This window comes from Thermobia domestica, chromosome 8 (genome assembly GCF_964235325.1).
Source record: "Thermobia domestica chromosome 8, izTheDome1.hap1.1, whole genome shotgun sequence".
NCBI lineage: Eukaryota > Metazoa > Arthropoda > Insecta > Zygentoma > Lepismatidae > Thermobia > Thermobia domestica.
The window spans coordinates 239,295,770-239,321,014 of record NC_137461.1 but is presented as its reverse complement, the minus strand read 5'-3'; the positions used below and the strand labels follow the sequence as shown (position 1 = coordinate 239,321,014).

At 34.2% G+C, this 25,245-nt stretch overlaps 1 protein-coding gene across 1 annotated transcript in view; it reads right to left on the bottom strand.

Moving 5' to 3' along the window:
• Positions 1-174: 174 nt before the first annotated feature.
• The window catches only part of LOC145691969 (protein takeout-like), a 42,397-nt gene continuing 17,326 nt past the window's right edge, over positions 175-25,245 (bottom strand). Inside the window, exons 3-6 of the mRNA XM_081767267.1 lie at positions 24,162-24,309; positions 17,009-17,151; positions 7,257-7,406; positions 175-474 (exon numbers count right to left, since the gene is read on the bottom strand). Of these exons, the coding sequence (XP_081623393.1) occupies positions 323-474; positions 7,257-7,406; positions 17,009-17,151; positions 24,162-24,309 (593 nt within the window). The 3' untranslated portion in view covers positions 175-322. The remainder of the gene's footprint in view (positions 475-7,256; positions 7,407-17,008; positions 17,152-24,161; positions 24,310-25,245) is intronic.

Sequence of the window (25,245 nt, the reverse complement as noted above, 5' to 3'; positions counted from 1 at the left end):
GTGACAAGTTATAACACAGAATTGCAGTTTTTCAAGTAGAAACTGTTCTGATACACTGTTTCAGATAATACATGATTTCTGGGACGTCTTCTCAAAATTAGACAAGGTCAATTGTTGCCTGGTAGGTAATATTCTGGATAAGATATGTACAATAAATTAAGATATAATATTTTTAAAAGTTGTTTATTTGAAACTAAAATGCAAATTTGAGGTATACAAGATCAGTTTCATAACTGTTAAATCACACGATTTAAATTTATTCTTTAGTACCTACTAGTAGTATACCGCGTAATTCAGTTTTCTTCCACTGCACGAAGATATCTCATTTTGGAAACAGTTCTTCTGCAGGGAATATCAGACCATATCTGTTTGCAACATCGACCAATATTCTATTGAAATTCTCTTCGAGAGACTTCGAAAATTCTCGATAGTAGATATCCCAGAAGGTGTTGGCAAAGGTAACAGCTAACTCATCTGGAATAAGAAACAATAAGTGTTCATATTTATTTTTTCTGTTTAATCTCTGGTTAGTTGAAGTGAAATTTCTTTGTCTGGTGGAAAAATTAAAAAATAATTTAATCAATTCAATAAAGCTGAATTGAAAATATTGATACAAAACATTATATTCATGTTCCAGGAAATTATTGATACGTCTAAATATTAATTCGTGTCCCAGAATATGCCGTGCCATAAAATCAACCAAAAGCAACGAAATTATACTTTTTCTGACTCCGCATTGTTGAATTTGAAGCAATTTTTCAAATCTGCTTATGACTATAATATACTGAGTTATGATTATATTATAATTAGAACATGCACATTTTTGTATATGAAGGGTCAAACTGTTGAGATTAAATACGTGTTAATGTAAAATTTCCTTCTTCTTTAGGATGGACAGATGAAATAATGATTTGAACTGGACGCATTTACGGGAAAAATGAAACGAAATCTTTAAGTTGGGCATATTAGGGTGTTTCGAAAAGACACTTTTTTTGGAAAATTGGCTTAGAGCTAGTGCTAAGTTTTGGCGAAATTGGATAAATAAGAAGTGTGCAAATTTGAGCTCGACCGGTGAAAGTCTTGAGGTGTCGCATGGGACCTAAAGTTTAAGAAACATTTAAAAACAGTAATTCTGTAAAAGAAAAAAAAACATTTCTTTTCTGATGGTATTTCGCATGTAGGTCATATCTTAATGTTATAAAGAATGCTACAAATAATATTAATGAGCTCGAAGGTTTTGCCGAAATTTGCCTAACATAAATGAAATGTGTATATATGTCTTTATTACGTTTCTTGTTCCGATGAACTTAAAGCGCATTCATTTTGACAACTCGTAAGGCTTATAATGCTTCGTCTGCATCTCTTCTCTTATTTTCAAAAAGAAACAAAAAACATTTTTATTTTGGAGAATTACCCATAACTTACCACGAGGAGGTGGCTACAGGTTGAGTTCTGCCCTCTCATACACCCTTACATAAAGTTAATTACATATATTGGTTTACTATGCAATGTTCAACCAGTTGCTATGTTTCTATGTAGTAGTTTTGTACTCTATCTTAGTGGAAAATCGGGAATGTGGTAAGAAGATTTAAGAGTTGACAAAATAAATCTATGCCGCTCTTCTTTGCTACCCACTGACTCTACTGCCTCCGTCACAATTTTCACATGTCTTTGACTCCTTGTGTATAAACAGGAAAACAAGTGATATCTTCTCCCGGATAAGATGCTGAGTATATGTTATCTTGTACTTGTTTCTGTTAGAATATAAGAATACATAGATAAAAAGTGTTTAAAAAATGTGCACTAGCCGTTCCTAAGGTAATTTGGGCATGCGTATGTGCAAATAGAAAGTTACAAGATTTTACGAAGATATAGATTATGGATGTTATGTAAGATATGATTTATGATTTCAAGATTACAAGAAGATAGGATAATGATGAGTAATATGTTTTAAGAGATTTATGTGCAACTAGGATAAAGGTACAGATAAAGAATAAACAAGATTCAAGAAGATTGAATAAGTATTGATTTTGTGTAGATTACTGTTGTAGTATGATTGATACAAACGAAGTGATCTAGATACTATATAAAGATTTCCGATTAAGTAATTTAACCTAACAATCTGGCGCAGTCTACGGTAGGACATGATTCAAGCTCTAGGATACCAGTATTGATCCAAGAAGAATTAAAGTTAACAGATTGTATTGAAGGATTAAAAGAGAGAGCTAGGATACACAATGTCTTCATTGCCAAGTTTTCCACCTTTCAACTGTGAAACCGATCACCTGCAAGCATATCTGGATCGTTTTGAACATTTATGTATAGCCACACAAATCCCAGATGACAGAAAGGTCTCAACTTTGTTTGCTATTATTGGTTCCGAAGTGTATGAGCAAATTTGTAATATGTGTTGGCCAAATTCACCATCAGAAAAGTCATATGAAGAAATCAAGACAGCTATGAAAACATATTATGCAGCAAAAGTGAATGTTATTTCGGAGAGATTTCAATTCCACAGCATGAAGCAGAAGCCTTATCAGTCTATTAATAGCTTTGTACTAGATCTAAAAAAGCAATCATCATTTTGTGGCTACACTTGTTGCTTGGATGAGAATCTTCGAGACCAGTTTGTGTTTGGAGTCACTGATGAAGCGATTCGGCGTAAGCTGTTAAACACAAAAGATTTGACTTTCCAGCAAGCTATAGACATTGCGTTAACTATGGAAAGCACCGAACAACAGTTGAGGTTATATAAGCCTAAACCAGAGTCTGGTATAAATATGGTGCATCCGACAAAAAATCGTTTTGCAAAAGTTAACGAGCGGCATGGGTCTAGTTCCACTTCAGCATCTCCAAAATCATCTTCATCTCCAAGATCGTCACCGAAATTTCCTGCTCGGTGTAGTTTCTGTAGATTACAACACAAGAGAGGAGCTTGTCCTGCGTGGGGAAAACAATGTTTTAAATGTGGACGTAGGAATCATTTTGCATTAGCCTGTCAATATGACACTTTTGAAGCCTCTGAAAATACCATCAGGAAGTCAGAACAGGACGAACTAGTTGAAATGGCAAATCAGCTGAAATTAGATCACATATTTTGTGATACGGAAGAGGAACGCACACTTTCTGATTGTGATCCACACTATGGCATGACGGACATATTGTGGTATGATCAGTGGAACCAAGAGAATTCACAGTGCAAGGATGAACAGCGTGACAGGACCAAATGCACGGATCAACAGCAAGACAGGATTGGGTTGGCAACAGTGGCAACCGACGGATTACAAGGGCATATGTCAGAGCTGCATGAAGTAGAGGTACCGAACTACCCAGATATAGGAGTTTTAGAGGATAAGCACACGAATTCTCCCAAGAGAGTTAAACATTGTTGGGCCAATTGGTGGTACAAGAAAAGGTCACGAGATCATCGGAAAGAGTCTGATAGCAAGGAGAAGAACTGTGATTCTGTGGAAGCCGGCAAGAACACTTCGTGGACGGAGGAGCTGCAAGAGCGTGACGTAATTCTTGCTCAGCTGATGGAGAAAGAAAAGTGCATGCAGGCACAGATAGATTTTCTGCAGGAGAGATGGCAGGCGCAACAAAGAAGAAGGAAGTTTAGAAGATGGAAAGGAAACGAAGATTATTCGGAGGATTCCTAGATTTCTTTGATTTGATTTCTGTTTCTGTGATACGTTTCAGTTGCAAGTGGTTAGATTATGTTGTAAGTTGTTAGATTAGGCTACAAGATATATAAGATTACATAAGATGTTAGATTAGGTTTCAAGGTATAAGTCTTATTTTGTAAAGAGGGGAGAATGTTAGAATATAAGAATACATAGATAAAAAGAGTTTAAAAAATGTGCACTAGCCGTTCCTAAGGTAATTTGGGCATGAGTATGTGCAAATAGAAAGTTACAAGATTTTACGAAGATATAGATTATGGATGTTATGTAAGATATGATTTATGATTTCAAGATTACAAGAAGATAGGATAATGATGAGTAATATGTTTTAAGAGATTTATGTGCAACTAGGATAAAGGTACAGATAAAGAATAAACAAGATTCAAGAAGATTGAATAAGTATTGATTTTGTGTAGATTACTGTTGTAGTATGATTGATACAAACGAAGTGATCTAGATACTATATAAAGATTTCCGATTAAGTAATTTAACCTAACAGTTTCACTCTTAAGTGTCGTATCAATGGTGGATCAGACAATTGGCGCTTCCAAGTTAGACCAATCAATAATATCGACATAGTTGCCTGGGTCAACCACAATTTTTGAAACTGTCTTCTCGGGTAATTTTGGAAATTAAAAACTTAAAGATTGTGCTTTTAAGTTTGAGTCGTTATCAGAAGTCACTGTGAGAGGAAGGCTTTCCAGGTGGGCAAACAAGACGTTTCTCTTCAACACAAGTTCGTTTAATTTTTCTGCACTTGTCACTAATGCAGCGGGAAGCAGACAAAAGAAATCATAGGTGTAGGATTTTTTATTCTTGATGCAAAACCAAAGATGAGCGTACACCTTCATAATGTACTGGACGAATCTCTGCAACGTTTCAGACGTATTCTCCCTTGCAACGTACAGACGTAGTATTCTATTAGCAGTTGTCAGCTATCTAGCATCATGTGTCTTCCCAGAATGCCTCTCAGCCAGTCCAGTGTCGCAAGAACAGGTTGAAACAACTTTACAGATGCAGAGAAAATAGTATTGGTTGGAACTTAGGTTCTCTTCTGGTAAGGCAGCAGTCAAAGACACTAGCACAGGATGAAACCGTTGCAGTTTTGTAGCGTCGCTCCAGTTGGTCCTGCGAATGTAGTATGTCCAGCAATTTTTCCATCATTCACCGATGTGCCACAAGGGAAGTTCATTTGTGTGCATTTGTGTATTTCAAAGATGCTTTTTGAGATGGTACTCCGTTTCGTATTAATGAACGTTCCATCTATTACGACCAGTCCCGACTGGTCAATCAAGAAGGGTCTTTTCAAGAAAAGAACCGAATTCTTTTACCACAATTGCAATGAACAAGTGGAATGACACACTTGCACTTAGCAATATCAAACAAAGTGTTATTAGCCATCATCTGATAATCAGCCAACTTGAAAGCATTGTATGTCCTTTTCAACGACTTTTGAAGCTGACGAATTTTTGAATGATAATCCGATATTTGAGCTATGATAATTTGTTCTCTTAAGATAGCACCTTCGTCACTCGAATCCTTATTCCAAATCTGTGTTACTTTTCTGTCAATTGATTTAGCTATTTCTTTGGCAGATGGATCCTTCTGAGTATTGAACTCTCATATAATCTCTGTCTCTCACAAAAAATGTTTTATGACAGATGAAACTGTTGGCAATTGCACTTCAATAAGTTTCTGCGGTGTTCCAATGCCGAAGCAAATTAGATTCGCCCTTCTTGTTTTCTTGGCATAACAGTTTCTTTAAATTAACAAGGTGACGTAATTGTTAAATATCATTGTGCTAGAAGTGAAAAGTTTTTCAGATAAGTTAGTGTCTGTGAGTTTACAGCTAGGTCCTCTGGCCTGAGTAGTGTAATGCATTATTGAATACTAATACGCCCACTTCCAAAACAAAATATATTTTAACGTACTTCAAAGCTCTATATTTCAATTCAAAATGCATGTCGGATATGCACAATTTAGCCTATCCTTCTCATATTTTGACTTAAGCTTATATATAAGATTCGGCCAAAGAGGTTTGGCAATGGAACCTATTATTATTTGCAGCAATGTTTATATAATTTAGATATTACTTACATGCAAAATATCATCAATAGATAAAAATACTATTTTTTAACATTTTCATCGAAAGTATTTTTTTAAATTTTTTTTTACACTTTAGGCCTGTTGTTGCACATCAAGACTTTCACCGATCGAGTTCAAATTTCGCACACTTATTAATACAATTTCGCGAAAACTTAGCACTAGACGTAAGCCATTTTCGAAAGAAGTGTTTTTTGAATCACCCTATTGAACACCCCACGGTTATGCGAGTTAGGATAAAGAAGACGGTGTTGATGAGAGATGAATGAAATGGTGGTATGAAAAAGTGTGAGGAAACGAGAGAACCCCAGGAAAATACACGCACATGATGTTTGTCCACTACAAAGTTTACTCGGCGCAAGCTGGGATCAAACAGAGAACCCCTGCACCAGACGTGAACACTCTACCACTGAGCTACATATTTTTGTGTTTTATGTATATTATAACTCTTTTTCATTTTCTGGGCATGTAATTTCATTATTATTATTATTATTATTATTATTATTATTATTAGTATTATTATTATTATTATTATTATTATTATTATTATTCAGAGAAACACTTCATTCTAGTTTTCTAGCTAAGTAAAACTTTTTTTACTGTAACGAATTTCTTCTATTTTCAATTCGTGAATATGAATTGTATATTAAAAGTGAGGTATTTAAGTTTTATGTCACATGTTTAAGCCGCCTAGACTGAAGGAGATAGTTATGATTTGAAATGAAGGAAATGGTGGAAGGAAGCAAGTGGGCTGAAACGGGACAACCCCGAGATAACCAACGCACACGGTTTTGTCCACCACCAAGCTCACTTGGCGCAAACTGGGATCAAACTGCATCTTAAAAGTGTTATTCTTAAATGTACAGAGCGTAATATTGTGATATACCAAGGGCTTCATAGCACCTAAAGTTTTAAATGTAACGATGTAAAATCTTCAAAGAAGACCGAGTAAATAATTCAATATCAAAGCTAATAATGAACCATTGCTTCCTTGAACTTTCAATCTTTCTTATTACGCGGTACGAAGACATTATAATTTTATTGCAATGTGCAATATTAGAAGACAAAATTTGTCCTAAAACATATCTTTCCGTACTTAACCCGTTATTATTATTATTATTATTATTATTATTATTATTATTATTATTAATAATAATAATAATAATAATAATAATAATAATAATAATAATAATATTTACTATATAAATTTGTTGTTGGTAACTAAGTCAATACGCAACAGAGAAACAAAATGAGGAATTTAAGTATTATGTGTTAACTAGGCTTTCTTCATCAAGAACTCAATCAACAACGAATTACTTCATTAAGTGTGATAATCCATAACATTAATAACAGTAAAAATAAAATAGATTAGTATACAAATTAAATACGATCATAAACATACGCACTAAATGACGGATATAGTATTACTCGTTCTGCTATATCTACTAGAAAGTAATGTACCAAACTTACTAAAAAATCCCTCTCTTCCAAATAGTCCATCGAAGTAGATTTTCATATCCCCAATTTCTGGTTTCACTCGCATGTTTTGAGCTTTGATATATGTTACTCCTTTCTTCGTCACTGGAACTCCTTCAGCAGACGCTGGCACAACAACATCGCCTGTAAGTGGATATAATATATAATCAATAAAATATTAAGCTAGCATAGACAGTATTCTAAATATAGTCATTCTCCATCAAGGGAATAAGAAATTATTGAAAGAACATTGCTTTTATTAAATTGAAATAACATGATCCCTGTCTCCGATATATGTTGTAATTAAGATACATTTCTTAACTTCAGTTGGGAGAATTTCCAAAAGGGAGCCAATGGTATGGAACAAGTTAAATTGTAACACCACCTCTCAATTATCTCGATGCTGAAAGACACATTATACACCTGTAGCACTCCCAGCGTGCTTAGGATTAACAAACAAACACTATATATAGGAAATATGTCATTCGTTTACATGAAACGATAGCGACTAGATGGATATGAGCCCAGAAAACATTTTCTCACAGCTAAATTACCAACGATATTAAGAAAAAAAATGAAAAGTTTTTTAAAGGTCTTATCTCGAAAGAAAATAACCCAAAGATATTTGAAATGAAACGTTTTTCTCTTTAATTTAGTATTTCACGGTTATGCCCTTTAGACTAAAGGAAACAGATTAATTAAAGTGAATGACTGTCATTTTTGTCACTGGGAACACGTGTATAGATGTCGCATGCACTTGCAGTTGGACCAGCGAGACGGATGTAAAAGGATTCAAGAAAGTGTACACACTCTACTATCTACCCATTGTATCTATAACTTACCCGCCCTTATCGAGTTATAATTCAGAACAGGGGCAAAAGGAGTAAACATCCATCATTGGCGACTCTTAGGCCACTAAATCAAAACATTAATTAATAGAGAGGAAATATATATTTCTACAGGCAATCACAAACCAGAGAAACATGCGTACATTTTCTCATACATTTTCAAAAAACAAATTTTATACAAATACATCATCAAATTAACTAGATTTTACGACCGTTAAAACTGAATGATAGTAAAATTAGCAGCAATTTACAAGTCGGAAGTTGGGGCTTACGTGGAGTTGGATCTGAAGCAATTTTGTCTAATTTAGTTGCAAAGGTGTATTTTGTGTACGGGGTATCGGATTTGATTTCAGGAAGAGCAGAATCGAACACACTATAATAGTATAAGTTCTACTATACATAGTAGGTCTATGCCTCTATAACCTTCTGCCAACTAAGAGAACTTAAATCATTTGTCGGGCGGTTTTCCCTTATGGGGAAAAGTGATCACTAACGTAAGCAAAACATATTCGAAACAGAAGTTTCTTAATTCTCGATTTTATATTTGAAAATATGATTTTTTCTTTCTTTTGGATGTATTTTACGAGAATATTCTGGACAGAAGATTTTTCCCCAACGGGAATAATTGATTTGAGACGGTGTAAAGAGCACTCAGAAAGGATATTTCTTACAGACAAGAAAAAAAAACTGCTTCATTTCGGTTGATTTACCTAATTGTAAGTTGTATCAAACAATGAATATTTCACTCCTTGTTTAAAAAATGATTTACAGAAGCAGTATATGATATTATATACATTCTAAATCCTAATATTCTAAAATATATTTCTGACAGTTTTTGATTTCTGTACTGAAAATTAGAAATCGAATCACTTCTTGAACTAAGTAGAAATGTTTTGTTTCTAAACTTAAATAATATTGGATTATAACAGAAGTATTATTATTATTATTATTATTATTATTATTATTATTATTATTATTATTATTCCTACTGGGCTCGTTGTGAAAAAAAAAAAAAGAATTTGGTCCCCTTTGCTCACGAACTAGATTTTCCCTCGTGGCTCTGAAATCTTATAGATTCATCAAAGAAAATTGATCGCTGCACGTAAGATTTTGAGCTTACTGATATTTTTTATTGATCGCTAACTGCTGGAATCTTTGCCACGAAATTGAACGATTCATGAACATGAAATAAAATGCATACGAAACATACGAAAATGCAATTTTTCATAAATCTTATTACGAGAATGGAATATTATCCATTGCACTAGAAATCTTTTCTATATTATTTTATTAGATACACTAGTAATCCTATATCAAAACAAGATACAATTTTATTAATTTGGAGGAGTAGTTTATACCTCCAAGATGTTTATCTCTGTACACTTGTCGAAATATCCTAAGCTCTAAAAGTTCAGAATTACCCAAGAAATGAAGTTTTAGTTTAATATTTACATAGTTTGACTAATTATAAATTATGCGTTTGAATGTTACAGGTTTCAAGAATAAAGCAACAATCTGCATATTTTATTAAATCTTGAAAACAATATATACATGTAGAATTACAATTTAAGAAAGATGTTACCAATTTCATGAATGAAGATAAACACGAGTTGATTTTATGCTTCTAGAATATTCAAAATAAACTGCATTAGGACAATTAAAGGTAGTTCGAGCAGATACATATGAAAACAAACTGCTGGAGAATGAAAAACGTCTATTTTCTCTCATCTTCATATCATTTATATCCTTGAAATTAAATGTATTTTTATATTTGCAATAAGAATAAATACCGTAGGCAGTGAAAAAGTTTTGAAGACATTTTCTGTATTTGTCCGTTTTTCATATTTTAGCAAATATTGAGAAATACGTTCCGTATTCGCATAAATGTATCGCCACAAAAAACAAAAAAAAAAACAACTAGTCAAGATTCTAATGAAGCATGTGTCATTATAATTATACAGATTTAAATATTATCAAATACATCGTCTGTGCATAATGAATACTCAGAAATTTTCAGCTCTAGAATAGTTCTTTTCAAGTGGTTAACTAACACATGTTTCTTCTTCTCATCCGTTGCTGAATAGAAAATCAAAATTTAAATCCAAAATACGGACCACGAGCAGCAATTATATTTTTGCCCAATTAACAGCATCAATAATTTGCTACCGTTTGTGCGTGCAAAAGAGACGTCAGAATTGGTGAGCATAATATTAGCTCTTAGAGATACAGCAAAATAGGAAAGTTCTCTTAGTAGATTGAAATATCGGAATTACATAGGAAATTCGTTGCTCCAAAAACTACTGTTGTGGACAACTAGCCATACAGTTGGAAACCATTGTCCGGAACAGCATACAACTTCCGCTAAAAGTATTCTCTTACATTTTGGCAAGTGCACAAGAATTGTAAATTGTAGGATTGGTTGTAGTCGCGTGCAACTGTATTTCCTATAGACCATAGTGGTCAGAGTTCTATGTGATTTAGTGTCTACATATTGTCCTACTTGTACTTTTGTGGTCAGAGAATAATTAAATACAAACCCTAATAGGTTAAAGATAAGTATAAGTAAGAGTGTGATCAGGAAATTCAGTGTTATCCTTGAATACACAGTTCGTGTGGTGAGCACAACCTTGTTATTGATTAACCCCCAAAAGATCTTCTCATCTTACTGATTAACTTCATAAAAGATTATCTTTAACAGTTACCAGCACAGACTACACGCAATAACAATGTTGTGTACACACAAAGATTATGTTACCGCAAAAAAGACGTTAATAACAAAAGAAATTAGATATTATCCGATCTTAAGTACAGGAAAGCTGAGTTTATATAAATATTTAGGAGATGAAAATTTATTTTAAATTATACTTGCAAAGATTATGCAGTGAGGCTGATGGAAATGATGGCGATTCGTATTAGTTAAAATGTTGGAATTCAGAAAGTGGTATAAAGAGAACAACAGGAAAATTCACACTTAGTATGTGTTCACCACAAAACCAACTTGGTGCAAGCAAGAAACTAACGATGAACACCTCCAATCAGAGGCAAGTGCTCTGTCATTAAGCAGCAGCGGTCCCTGCAGATAATAAGGTAAACACAATTTTTCAGAGAAAATGATCTGTGTTGCATTGCTGTGTATAATTACGCTTAATATAAACTGAAAGTTCAACTTATCAATTGATAATAATAATATACTGTAACTTATTTGCTTTGAAATGTAGATACATATATATACCGACATATGTGTATGTTACTGTGAAAGTTGGAAATGAGATTACCACCATTCTGGACTGTTGAAAATTGGAAGTTGACTTTGTATTGCCAGCTTTCACCGTTGAATATTGTTATAATCACCAGACCTCAGTTGCTGATTGTCAGAAATAGTTAGGTCATGCATATCTTTTAATTAATGCGCACTTAACATTGTCAAACCTACGTCAAATGATTCGACAATGTTATATGCCCATTATTTCCTTGGTGGATGAGAGCGTGTTGCTGTTTGTGTTAACGTCGCATTATGCCAGTGCAATGGGAGAATTTTTCAAGTCCACAGCCTGTATTTTTTGTGTAGTAGTTTGTGCCATTCAAAGATGTAATATGAGTTTGGACAGTGACAATTGTGTTTCATAAAAAAGTCATTAACATTGTGGATTGTAAAATAGGTAGTAATAATATCTTCCTGACCAAATGAAAATATTGCAATTTTGTTGTAGGAGTGATTGCTATTAAAGACAAAACAAAAGGGAACAACCATCAGAACTACAAGCGAATAAACCATTTAAGTGTGCTGTGTGTGGGAGGCTCTTCAAAACTGATAACGCCCCTAAAATCAGATGATACTACTGTTAAGTACCTTGTAGGAAATTATATTTTTTTCTATTATCTCTCATAAGTACAGAAAATAATAGGACGTCGGGGTAGAACACGTATAATAAAAGAACTTAAAACCAAATACAAAAACGTCACATACAAAGTTGTGTCATTCTACATTTCTTTTTGTAAACAGTGTCAAGTCAAACACTGTGCCAATCAAGATAGATTTATTTGATTGGCATAGTGTCGAAAAGCATAAAGAATTTCAATTGATTATGACATATCAAGAAAATTTAACAAGATTCGTCCATTTTATACAAATACAGCTGCGAAGGTGGTATATAACCTCATGGACATATTTTTAACTTTGGGATCCCCTACTTTACTCTAATTCGACAATGGAGATTATCTTACATACAACGTAATAAAAGAAATTAATCCTATGTGGGACGAAACCACGATAAGTCTCGCCATAATCCGAGCCAAGGCTCTTTTGAAAGTATCTTCTATCTGGTCAATATGAGCAAAAAGTAACAAAAGGTTTATTGAATGGCCAACTTATTGAACAATAACGTAGTTTATTTGACAAATACTACATAAGTCAAGTGTCTATAAGAGCTACATATTCAAGAATACTAATTGGATAAATAAATGACACAAAAAATCCACTATCTTGTTTCTTCTAAGATTAACGCAGGATCCAACTGTAACACGATATAAAAGTGAATGAAGCCGCCTTCCAGGAACATAATAAGAAAACTAGTTTGCTAATTTCACAGATAATAAATGAAGTTACGAATGAACGATATCGTAGTAGGAACTATCGTAGATGGCATACTACGATAACAACAATAATAATAATAATAATAGAGATGAGGTTCCTATGCAAGCATAATAACCGGAGAAGGGAAGAGAAAGAAAGAAATAGGGGAAAAGTAGCAGCCTTATATTTAGGTGTTAGGTATCATCACGGTATTTGCCAAATGTGAGTGATAAAAACCGAGCTTAATCTGAGTCAGAATGTATGTCCAGAAAATGTCCTTACAGTTTTTTGGCCAAGAGAACCAACCTTATGAAAGGCGATAGCGTTACATACTTTATTACGAGGGCCATCTGGGTTAGTTTGTTGGAAGGAATGACGACCTAATGGAAAATCGTGTTGGTCGACGTCTATTTAAGACGGGTCTAAACTAACATGCGTAACACAAATATTAAGGACCTGAACAGTTCAAAAATTAAAACTGTAAAATCTTAATAAATAAAATAATTTAAGCATAAAAGTCGTAAACATTTCATTTTTACATCTTACTCGTATGTCCTGTAGTGTTAAGAATACAGATAAGAGAAAGTGGTTGTAATAGACGTTGGTGGCAATAGAATGTATAACAAAATGTCAAAACTTCGAGACCAAACGGATTTTTTTTTCTATAGACACTTTAATAGCCTAGAACTAAAGCACCGAACTTCTACAGAACAGTAAGAGCTCTACATTAATTGTAACTTTAAAAACTCGATTACAATGTTAAATTTTTACCTTGCTCGGCGGAGATACTTGCACAAAAACATCGAGTATAGTACAGTGAAGGTATTGGAATCCGCATGCGTATCGCCTCACGACTGTTAACACACCGTCTCAAACCACTCCAACTTATAAACACCAGCTAACTATTGGTCTTCACATTACCAACCAGCAGTCATATCAAACATATTTATGCAGTGTTTTCATATAAGCATATATATTTCCATTGGCTCTTTCTATTTAGTTATTTTTACAAAATTGAATTAGCGAATTTATTATTACCAATTCGCTAAAAGCATTAATAGCAAAAGTTACATTAAAGCAATACTCGCGTTTTCATAATTGAGCTATGCAAGGTTCTCTAGTAAAATCAATTGGCCAACATTGGGAAAATGGTGGCGATGCGACATACCAACAGTGACTTAACTTAAGGTTTGGCAGTTTTGACCACTTTCCCTCTTAAACTATTTCCTAGCCAAAAAAAAAAAAAAATGTTGGGTCTTCGTTTACCCAACCAATTCAAAACCATCTCCCAACCTTCGGACAGCCAAATCCCAACGACATTGAGAATGTTGGCTTTCGTTCACCCAACTAAATCCCGCCAGTCCTTCTACGTTAGTCCAGCCATACCTCGACGTTGAGTGATGGTTCATCATCCAAATACTGACGTTTACCTAACCAAATGTAGCAAAATTCCCTCACGTTCCGCAACATGTCCTCGCGGTGGGTGGGGCAGGGTATGTGATGAACTCGGTTTGCTAACTTGATTTTTATATGATATTCCTGAAATATTCCGATCTGGTATTTATTTAGACAGTTGTTGTTTGTATATAGTAATGACGCAGATACAGTCGATCGATGTATCTGGGCCATTACTATATAAATACACAGCAAAATATGAGGTGTTAAAATAACACAATTTGACTTCAACTTTAGCGTTTTCCTTGTGCATTGATTCAACACCAATGTCATAGCCTTCCCAGCATAACATAAATAACTATAACTGGTTGGGAGAATTCCAATGGATTTTATTTTTCGTTATGAGCAAAGGTTTGCGATATACATTTGTCATGTATACCAAGTAACGAATAGCATAGTATGTGTTCTGTACTCATTCACGAAAACAGTTTTGTGAGCCTATGAATATTCTCAGAACAGTTACATGAAAGCAGTGCTGGTATCTGTTGTTCTTATATGCTCAAACATAAGAACAACAAAGGGCAGTACAGATATTCATGTAAGTGATTTACTACATACAAGACGAAATCTTCTTTTCGTTTTCGTAATTGGAACACCACAAGATGGCGGTGAAGAACTGCACATGAGCAGTGAAACACTATACCACCATCAAATGTGATTGAATTACCGACCATTAGCTAATGGTAAAACAAAGTGGTCGAGTGGTGAATAAATTGCTTCTTATCGACCGGTTCCTAGACAATTTAGCCAAACCTAAAGTATCTTATTTCTTGGTTGGAAAAATAGTCAATTCTAATATCACTACGTCAAGATCGGACGAATAGTTGTTTGGCTAACCATACATTTAGCCAACGTTGGGCCGAAATAAGTTTCTCTTTTATAGGGTTGCAACGTCCAACGCATAAAGTTTTGACCAAATCCTACTCAATCCCCAACTATGAGCCAACCAACTTTGCTACTTGCGTTGTTCGTAGTTTTCAACTGAAATTAATGAAAATGCCAAACCAAGGATGCTGTTAGCGTAGGGGTGAAGGAAAATGTCCTCCTGAATTTGAGAAATAGATACTGTATATGAATTGTATATTAATAAGAAAAAAATTAATAAGAAATCCACAGCATATTAATATATTAATATATTGTATATTAATAAGAAATCCACATCAGCACAAGTTAAATTTGTTTCTCGGTTATAAAACTACGGTCTACAGCAAACCACGCTAAGTCAATACTGAAACGGATTGAGAACTTGTAGTTGCAATAGTGGAATAATGTGTGAGGGAAAACGTGTTCACATGAAGATGACTGCAGTGATCTGTCTTACAAACAGTTTATTCATTTCTCATAAAGTTATTACTGTTTAGGAATCAATATTGCAGCCGTAAATTCTATTATTTTACTACCTCAGATTTCATTAAACAATCGTTGATTATTTTGATTTTTAGTGTCCTTTTCAGCAACACGTGAACCTACAGCTTAACGTGGGATCCAAACCACATGAACTCCCATCGGAAGTCGAATTCGGTTCTCCAGCAACGAAGTCAAAAACGCTAAACATGAAGCTCAAGGAACTCTTAAGTTTAAGATGAGAGCTGATGTGAAACATATTTTTCGGATTTGAAATCTGTATATAACATTGTCTGTCACCTACTATTAAAATTTTCGCCATTTGGATATCAATATTAAGACCGGGAGTTAAGAAAATATCTACCATTTCGGGTTGCAATAGAGAAGTGAAATCGAAAATGGAAATTACAGATTGTATCATGTGGTACTGAATCTATATCAAAAACTTGCTTCTTGTTATCTGTTGCTGTTTTTGGTATATTGTGATCATTTTGTTAAACTGGAAGTAGTAATATATTTATACTATTTCCGGTTTCAATAGAGTGATAAAAGTGGAAATGAAAAGTACTCTGACGGATATATCCGTATTAAGAAGTTCCCTCTCTGTATATATACATTTTCACTATTCTGACCAATCTTCTGAGCAGAAATCATAGAAGCATGAATTAAGGTCGAAACAAAAACATTTTGTTGAAAACACAATTAGTTTCCAATAAATGTTCTCAGTATGTATTTTTACTTTATGAAGATCAATATATAAAGTGGAAATAATAAAAGTTTACTACTATGTATAGATATGCACAAGAAGACGGATTACTCTATTATGAATCCAAGTAATGCTTGTTTTTCTGGTTCTTTGTGAAAACACAAGTGGTCTAGTTCCACCACTTTCGGTTTGAATAGAGAGTTGAGGTAACATATTCTTGGAACGCTGAACTGTTGACAAAAACTGTTTCTCGATGCGACACTTTTCTTGGTCTATGAGAATCAATATTTAAAGAAGATGAATATGCAAAGGTTTAACACGTAAAATTTTAGCATAACATACAGTAGATACATATACAAATACAGATGTAGATACAGTACATATTTTATAAGGCGGAGAATATTCCAAAAATCTCTTCTCGATATCGTTTTTCCTTTTTGTTCCGATAAATGAACGCACACTGGTGTATGAATGTTTTTCATAAAATGTTTCATACTTAGTCATAGCATAGATTAAAAGTATAATAATAAGAATAGTGGTGAGCTTTCTAAAAATGTTCACGAGTAAATAATAGATTTGGAACTTAAATCTTGTTTATGTCGATTTTTTTTTTATCGCATGTCATATCACACATCTGTTGCATCAGTAATCTTCTAAAATCGGACAAATATCAGAAAACAAATTGCATATAGCTATGTTAGAAGTTTGTTATATAGTAAGGACAAGTCAAGTTAAAGTTCTCAAGATTTAGAAAGCAAATTAAATTTTATTTAATTTCTAGTTAAAAATATTACTTATAACTTTAATTGCCAACACTTACTGACTGTGATGTTGAAGCGTCCTTTCCCTGTAATAGGAAAGAGAGCAATTCGACTGTCTGTTTTATAAGTGCCTTCCATATAAAGAGTTGGAAACTTGACCACTCCTTCTCCTCTAGTGTTGAATGCGTCATCTACAGTCACCCTAATAAAGTATAAAATAGACTAATATAGTTAAAGGGTTCTCATCATAAGATTATAACGGTCATAATGATTTACACATCACTGTCACATTGTGGTATAGTATAGTTGGGTGGTTACTTTTCATTTTCAGGATTTCCACGCCAGGGAAATACTATGATATTTAGATCAACACTACGTGTGAATGGACCATCATAATATGATAAGTGATTAAACAATATATTTATTTATTAAGCAGTTTGTTAAAATATCGATAATAGTAATATAAGCTTTCAAATTGTGTAATGAATCTAGGTTAAAATAAATAATTTTTATAAAATATAGTGGACACAGTGCTCAGTAGTACAAGACTTAGCTCTTGTGTGTGGGATTCCTTGTTCGATCCCTGCCAAGTAAGTTTGTGATGGATAGCATCATATGCACCTTTTTCACGAGGTACTTCCGTTCCTCACGTTCTCCATCCACCAATTTTCCACCATCATTCACTTGCTTTAATCATCGTCTCACTTTGCCTAAAGGACATAATAGTCTGTAAACTCGAATATGTTATTTCAATTTTACAGAAAATGCATTCAAAGTATTTGGCAAGTTTGGCTTCAAGTGCTTTACCTAACACCTGTTACAATTACCTCGCTATCTTTCTGTTCTTTCACTTTATCCTACTGCAGTGACGTGAGCATATTTAATATGTATTTTTTTATCAAAAGATTCAAATTTATTTCAACCAAAAATTTTCTTGTAGTCCTCGTATCATGAGAGCTACATATAGTGTAGTCAAACCCAAAATATCACTTAAATCATTATGATGTGCATATTCTTTAGAAAATACTAAAACTCGAATTAGGAACCGTTCAAAAATTTTTAGTAACCTGATCGAAGATCCGATATATTTCAGTCAATCAAAAGTTTTCTTGTACGCCTTATATCTGGAGAACTACATACAATGTAGTCTAACCAAAACTATCATTTAACACTATGATGTGTTTATTCCGTAGAAAATACAAAAACTAGATTTTAAGGCCGTTCAAACCTTTTTTTGGCTCCTGATCCAAAAACTAATTAATGGTCAAGATCGCAATAGACTGATCCATTGTTTAGATTATTCCTAAAGTTCTTGTTGATCTCTACGACTTATTAAAACCAATGTACCATAGTAACTTGCGATGTACACGTGCAATGGCCACCTAAAATGTGTATATTTTTCCCATATATCAAATCTGTAAAAACAACTTTATATTTAATTAACAACTTAAGTGCAATCTTCTCTGAAATGGTACAACGCAATATTCTCTTACATGTCGTGTTCATTGCGCAAGGGACTCAAGTTTCTCGTACGTATCTACTTTGGGTTGAAATGAAAGACCGAAGACTCATAAGAAACTTACATACGAACCAGCAACTAAGTGTTAGAATAAGAGAGGAAATTATAGATGAGAGTTAGATAGTATATGGAGTTGCTGTCTTCCGTCAATATTATTTAATATCTCCCTAGGAGAGATAATGAAAGAGAAAGTAGATAATTAAGACGGCATTGCGGTAGGATGCATTTCTGTAGTAAGATTTGTACGGTTTTCAGATGGCATGACACTTGTGGGTGAATATGAAAATGAAAATAAATAGAATGTTAGAAAACATGAGGAAGGTCTCTGAAGAATATTGGATAAAAGTAAATGATACAAAGTTGAAAACTATGGTGATTGGAACGAAATTGTCAGTGTCAAATATACAAATAGGAGAGGACAAATAGTACAATGGATTATTTTTCGATCCCTTTGTAATATTATCAGTGATGATATGAACTGTGAACGTGGAATAAAAGTAAGAACAATAATTGTAAAGGAAGACTTTAGGAGGAAAATAAGTGTGTTTTGAAAGATCTTGAATAAAGAGTTGAGAAAAACGCTCGTGAAGCATTTCTTTTAGAGCATTGCACTGTGTGGAGCAGAAACATGGATATTACCCAAAAGTTATTAAAATGATGTGGAAGCTTTAAAAATGTGAATGTGGAGGAGAATGGAGAAAATTAGTTGGATCCTGCGGAAAACAAATTGCAGGGTGTCATAAGTGGTGTCTGAACAAGAAATAATTTTAGATATTATTGAGAAGTGGAAAATAAACTGGATGGGACATTGACTAAGCAGGAACTGTAACATGAGGAACGTGCCCGAGGGTATGAATGCAGTTAAGCGAGGAAGAGGCAATGTCGGCTACAATTGATGGACGATAACAAAACGGAGAAATCGTACGAAATTGAAATATTACCGGAAGATCGTGGGACATGGAAGCTTCTCAGTTGCGGCAAGTGACCTGGTTATAATGGCAGAATGCCTACGGGTATTAATGATGATGATTCTGTAAGAACTTTGGCTGAAACTGGTCTAAAAACCTAAAAGCTACAAATATTCTAAGTATCTCCTATAATGTAGAAACGATGTTCACTTTTTCATGCACTTACCGTGCCAATATCATATCTATTGGTAATTCGATTAGATTCCATTGTGATACGAAAGCTGAATATTCATATCTGTACTCATACTGTTCTTTTGTCCTGGAAGACTATCAGAAAAGCATCACTTACACACTTTGAAGAGCCAAGTGAACTTTGTGGTGGACAAACACCGTGTGCGTGGGTTTTCTCGGGGTTCTCTCGTTTCCTCCCACTTTCTTCATTCCACCATTTCATTCATTACTCATCATCACCGTCTCCTTTAACCTAACCGAGATAAGCGTGGGACGTAAAACTCAAAGATTTCATTTCATTTTTCACACTTTGAGGAAATTAGAATGACGTCTGCGTAATGGAAGTCTTTTCCTGTGCGAAAGAACGTGATTCTACGAAGGAGAAATTCACCTTCAATTTTAACACTGAATATATAAAAGATAACGTATTCTTGCAGTATTCCTGATAATATACCATTCAATAATGAATATGACCTTTCGTAATTGATAACATATAACAATTATATTATATGTATATTATTGTTTTATGTACGTGGCATTCCATTACATTCCGTGGCAGTACACAAGATGTAAATATAATACCAATGGAAAATTGGATAGCAAAATATGATTCATCTATAATCATAATTTGTTGCAAAATAATCTATAGTTGCAACACAGCACAATATATTATTTTCTTTTCTGCATTAGTCTCAAAGATTAAAAGAAGCACGTTCAAACATTCAAACTCTTATAATGTAAACCTCATGTTCACTAAATCAGCACTTCATCAAAGTTACATAATGATTCCCTTTCAATATCATATATAGATAGAAACCACTGTATTTAATGTTCCCTCGAAAAATTCTACTTTCTCCCTTTGGGTTCTCTTAGGTCATGAAAAGTACAATCTACTGTAGACTACAAATCACTGGATGCTGGCCAAAAAGAAATGACCACAACAAACTCATATCGAATTTGATATTGTATTTCGTCTGTAAAATGTGTCTCAATGAGCTTTCAAGGTAAATGCTTAATATACTGAGTAACTTCCAATCTCCATTTCTTGACAGAATTTCAAATTTACCACTTCGAAAAATTTAAATGTAGACATACATATTTGAAACAAATATTAACTTACACAAACTGTTGGGTATCAAAATTAATATCTTTAAAATTGTTATTAATCGATTTGTTACAGTTAAAAATATTCTACTTGAAATACAACTCACATATCCGCTTTTAAAAATTAAAACTTGAATTTCCATTATTTTTGTCTAGTTGACGATAGCCTACTTGTTTCTGATGCACAACAAATCATGTTTTCTAGTATTTCATATCAGCGTTAAAGAACACAATACAAGGAATAATAATAATAATAATAATAATAATAATAATAATAATAATAATAATAATAATAATAATAATAATAAATATTATTATTATTATTATTATTATTATTATTATTATTATTATTATTATTATTATTATTATTATTATTATTATTATTATTATTATTATTTTATATCGCTATGACGGAAATATTAAAAGGGAACTTATTAACTGCTGCACATAATTAAATGTATTAGGTAGTTTGCCAGACAGAAAAAGCAAAAGTTCTATAAAAAATACCTTTTGAGGTATAAGTACCTTGTATATACACTGATGGGCAAACCTCTGGAATTATAAAGGTAAACAAGAACGTTCTGTCGCTTTTTCACCCACCACCTTCGAACATTGATGTGTCACCTAAGACTTACCTGGAAGATTAAAAATAGTTCCCATCAGCATTGATGATCCTCTGCCAACATTCTGGAAGACCAAAGATTCCATCGCGGTTGGTGGGCCGTGAAACGAAAAAAAAATATCAAGTGCAATCTGCACCTCTACTAGCTATTTGAACAGGCGTCCTCTAAGGTGATTTTCCAAAGAATGAAACAGGTGATAATCGGACGATACAATGTGCGGGGAGTATGGCGGATGTAATTGGGTTTCCCATCCAAGGTGTACAGTGCTGTCCCGGGTCATCCTAACTATATAGGGCTTAGCGTTGTCCTGTAAAAGAAGGACCACTTTGCGATTCAGAAGTACTGGCTCCAGAGTTTTGAGTTTTTCTTGAACACGGCTCAACTACTGACACTACACAGTTGCGTTGATCTCCTGACCAGCTGGTAGCAGTTTCTGATGCACGATGCCGCGAGGAAGTCCATCAAACACACGGAAAGACTTTCGTCTGGTGCAATGCTGGTTTCGGCTGTTTTGGAATCGGTTCATGGGATGCTAACCGATTATGATACCACCATAGAGCTTTGTTCAAGACCCACTTTTCATAACATGTCAACACCATGTCCAGATATGGCTTCTTCCTCAGATGAGACAGCAATAAAACACAGATGTCTGCTCGCTATTTCTTCTGGCCTGGAGTCAAGTCAGTGGAGCCCATCGACCCAACTTGTAGAGCTTACGAAATTGATGGAGATGAAGCCAAATGGTTTTTTACTTACACTGAATTGTGGTCGCAGTTTCTCACATGTCTTGCCACTGTTCGCCTGAATTGTTGCCTGAAAATCTTAATGTGATGATCTTCCTCACGCGGTGCACCTTTGAGTGTGCCCTCACTGTCCGTAAACTTGTTAAACCATCTCTGCACTGTCCACGTAGTCAGGACACCCTCACAAAAGGCCTGGCATATCTTTCGACCAGTGGAACACAAACCTCCTCAAAAATTGACAGAACTTTCTTGGTTACCTTTATGGGCAAACTATGTCTGGAAAGCACAACAGTGGTTGAAAGACAATGCTGTCAGATAGGGACCGGAGGGCACTAAAACAGATTGAAGCAGCTACAAAGAAGACAACTGCAATGAAAATTACGTCTGAACTCAATTCCGGCCTACAGAACCAAGTTTCATCAAAAACATTGCGACGGGAACTCCATAAAATGAAAATTCATGGCAGGGCCGCTATCACCAAACCCCTGGTCATATCACTAAATGTGAAGAGGCATATCCAGTGATGCAAGGACCACAAGGCGTGGACTCATGAGGAGTAGAAACGCGTAATGTGGTCCGATTAATCGACCTTCACCTTGTTTCCAACAACCAGTCGTGTTTATGTATGAAGAATACCATCGCAGACATATGATACAGACTATCTGCTCCAAACTGTAAAGCATGGGGGTGGTTCTGTTACAATATGGGCAGTGATATCGTGTTTTTCCGCGAATGCCATCATAGCCCTGCATGGAATGATGAATGATAAGGCGTATGAGGCCATTTTGGGAGACCAGGTTCTACCCATGCCCAGATATTTTTCCCTGATGGTGATGGCATCTACCAAGATAATTTGGCACCCTGTCAGGCTGCAAAAAACTGTGATATCATGGTTTGAGGAGCATGGCCATGAGCGATTACACCTCCCATGGTTCCCACAATCACCAGATCTGAACATCATTGAGGCATTGAGGTCTGAGTTAGAAAGGCTTGTTCGGTCTCATTACCCATCACCGACATCCCTTAAGGAACTGGAGCATGTTTTGGAGGAACAATGGTACAAAATTCTACCCACAACGATTCAGGAGCTGTATACGTCCATTCCACGTTGGATCCAAGCTGTTTTAGACGCAAAGGGAGGCCCAAACGATACTAGGTATGATTTTCACACTTTTGCAAACGTTTTAGATTTTTTGTCCAACCCTTTATATCTAAGGTATTTTAATGCAAAATAAAACTTTTTTTACATATATTTGCAACTGGATATACAGACAATTTGACCTTTTTTATCAAGCTACGCATGAAAGTGTGTAGTGAATGACAAATCTTATCCTGTAATTAATAAACATTTAAATGGTAAATATATTTGTTGTTAAGTGTGGCTACGATTTGGCTACGATTTGTATAGTTCAAATTCAGCAACACAGTAATACGTAAACACTGTAAACACTGTCTCATTAAATTATAAAAATAACAATAATTCAATCAATAAGCACTGGTAATACGAACGAATTGATTATGTGAAATAGAAACGTAGCTATTTCTGTGCAACAAACGAGAAATCCAATTCACATTAAAAATTTATCTAAAAGTACTGTATAGAAGTATCACTATTTTGAACGTAATTATAAAAGTGTATACGATTATTCACGTTTCTCCTTAGTCTCTGTGACACTGGCATTTTACTGATCTTCCCTCAATAAGAATCGTATTTTAAATCAAATACTAAATAAAATATTTTTGGCATCAAATTGTTCACCACACGGGCGTTTTAACTTTGTTTGAACACATCACATTTATACATTTTGTTCTGGTCAAATCTACAATTAAGTCTCTTCAAGGATGGTTTACTATCAACAAAATTATACTGATTTGGTAAGCACATTTATATTCCAAAGGCATTGCCACCCAGCTGTCAGGACGTATTTCTTCCATTCATGAGTATAAAATTTTAATATTTCATCTTGATAAAAGCTTCATTTGTAAATGATTGGTTTCATTTCGAAGGTGATATACACTTCTATGTAGGAAACACGAAAATAAATTTTGACGAAATCAATGCAATTAAACATGATAATTCTTACCTGGGATTCTCTATTTGTACATCTTTGAAACCACGAACTGTAATACTCCTGGCGTTGATTTTAGCTGTAATAGGTCCTCTTCGATAAGTTATAATAACCTCGGGGACGAACAATGGGTCAAGTGGTTCAAGACCAAGCTCCTCATCACCTACAACGTATTTAAAAATCCAAGTAAGTTGCCGTGAGGTAAATGTACACATACAATTTAGTTTCAGTTTAACAGGCTAAGGTCCGTTTGTAGTACGCATAAGAATCGCACTTTCCTTACCAAACTTCAATCATAAGCACATGAGCTCTAGTTAGAACCTAGACTGATTTGAAAAGTAAACTTCAATTCTTCAATGCAATCATACGGTTTCCAGATGTGCCTTTGTTCATCGGTACCCCTGGTTTTATTTCCATTTATATTATGAAATATGAACTGACTTCCGCATGTAAAGAACAATAAAATGTGCATGCGTTTTATATAATACCTGCTTGTGAGTAACTCAAGTGTGGAAAAGACTAATGAGAATGAAACTAAGCTGAAACACTGATCTTAAATGATTCAGTTGCATGCAGTGCAAATGTTGAGAGAGCGACATTTTTTGAGTTATTTCCGCTAAAATTATAAAAATAACTGTTACTTTCTTCTCCATCTATAACATTGGAACAACATTTTTGTTAATAATAATTGCAACAAGTTCTTGCAAAACAAACAACATATTTTTAAGCAATGTTGCAAACTTCAAGAATGTTTATCATGCCACTGGAACGGTTTGAGATATAATCTTGCTGTAAAGGTCATCAAGATTTTTATATAGGCTATATAAAAAATGACCTATATGATCTAACACAATATTGATCTAAGCATTTCTTAAGAATATAATCCGTTGATAAAAGACGATTATGAACTTAGCAGGACCACTTTTGAAATTCATAAACATCTACATACCATACGCTTGTACTGTGTTTTTACCGTAAAAATGTTCGTTTGTATCGGTCTCAAATCGAAAAATAAATTGGTCCTGCTAAGTTCACGTGAACATAGCAGGACCACAATACACATTTCTACAAATCTGAATACTTTTGTGTACGAATCTTT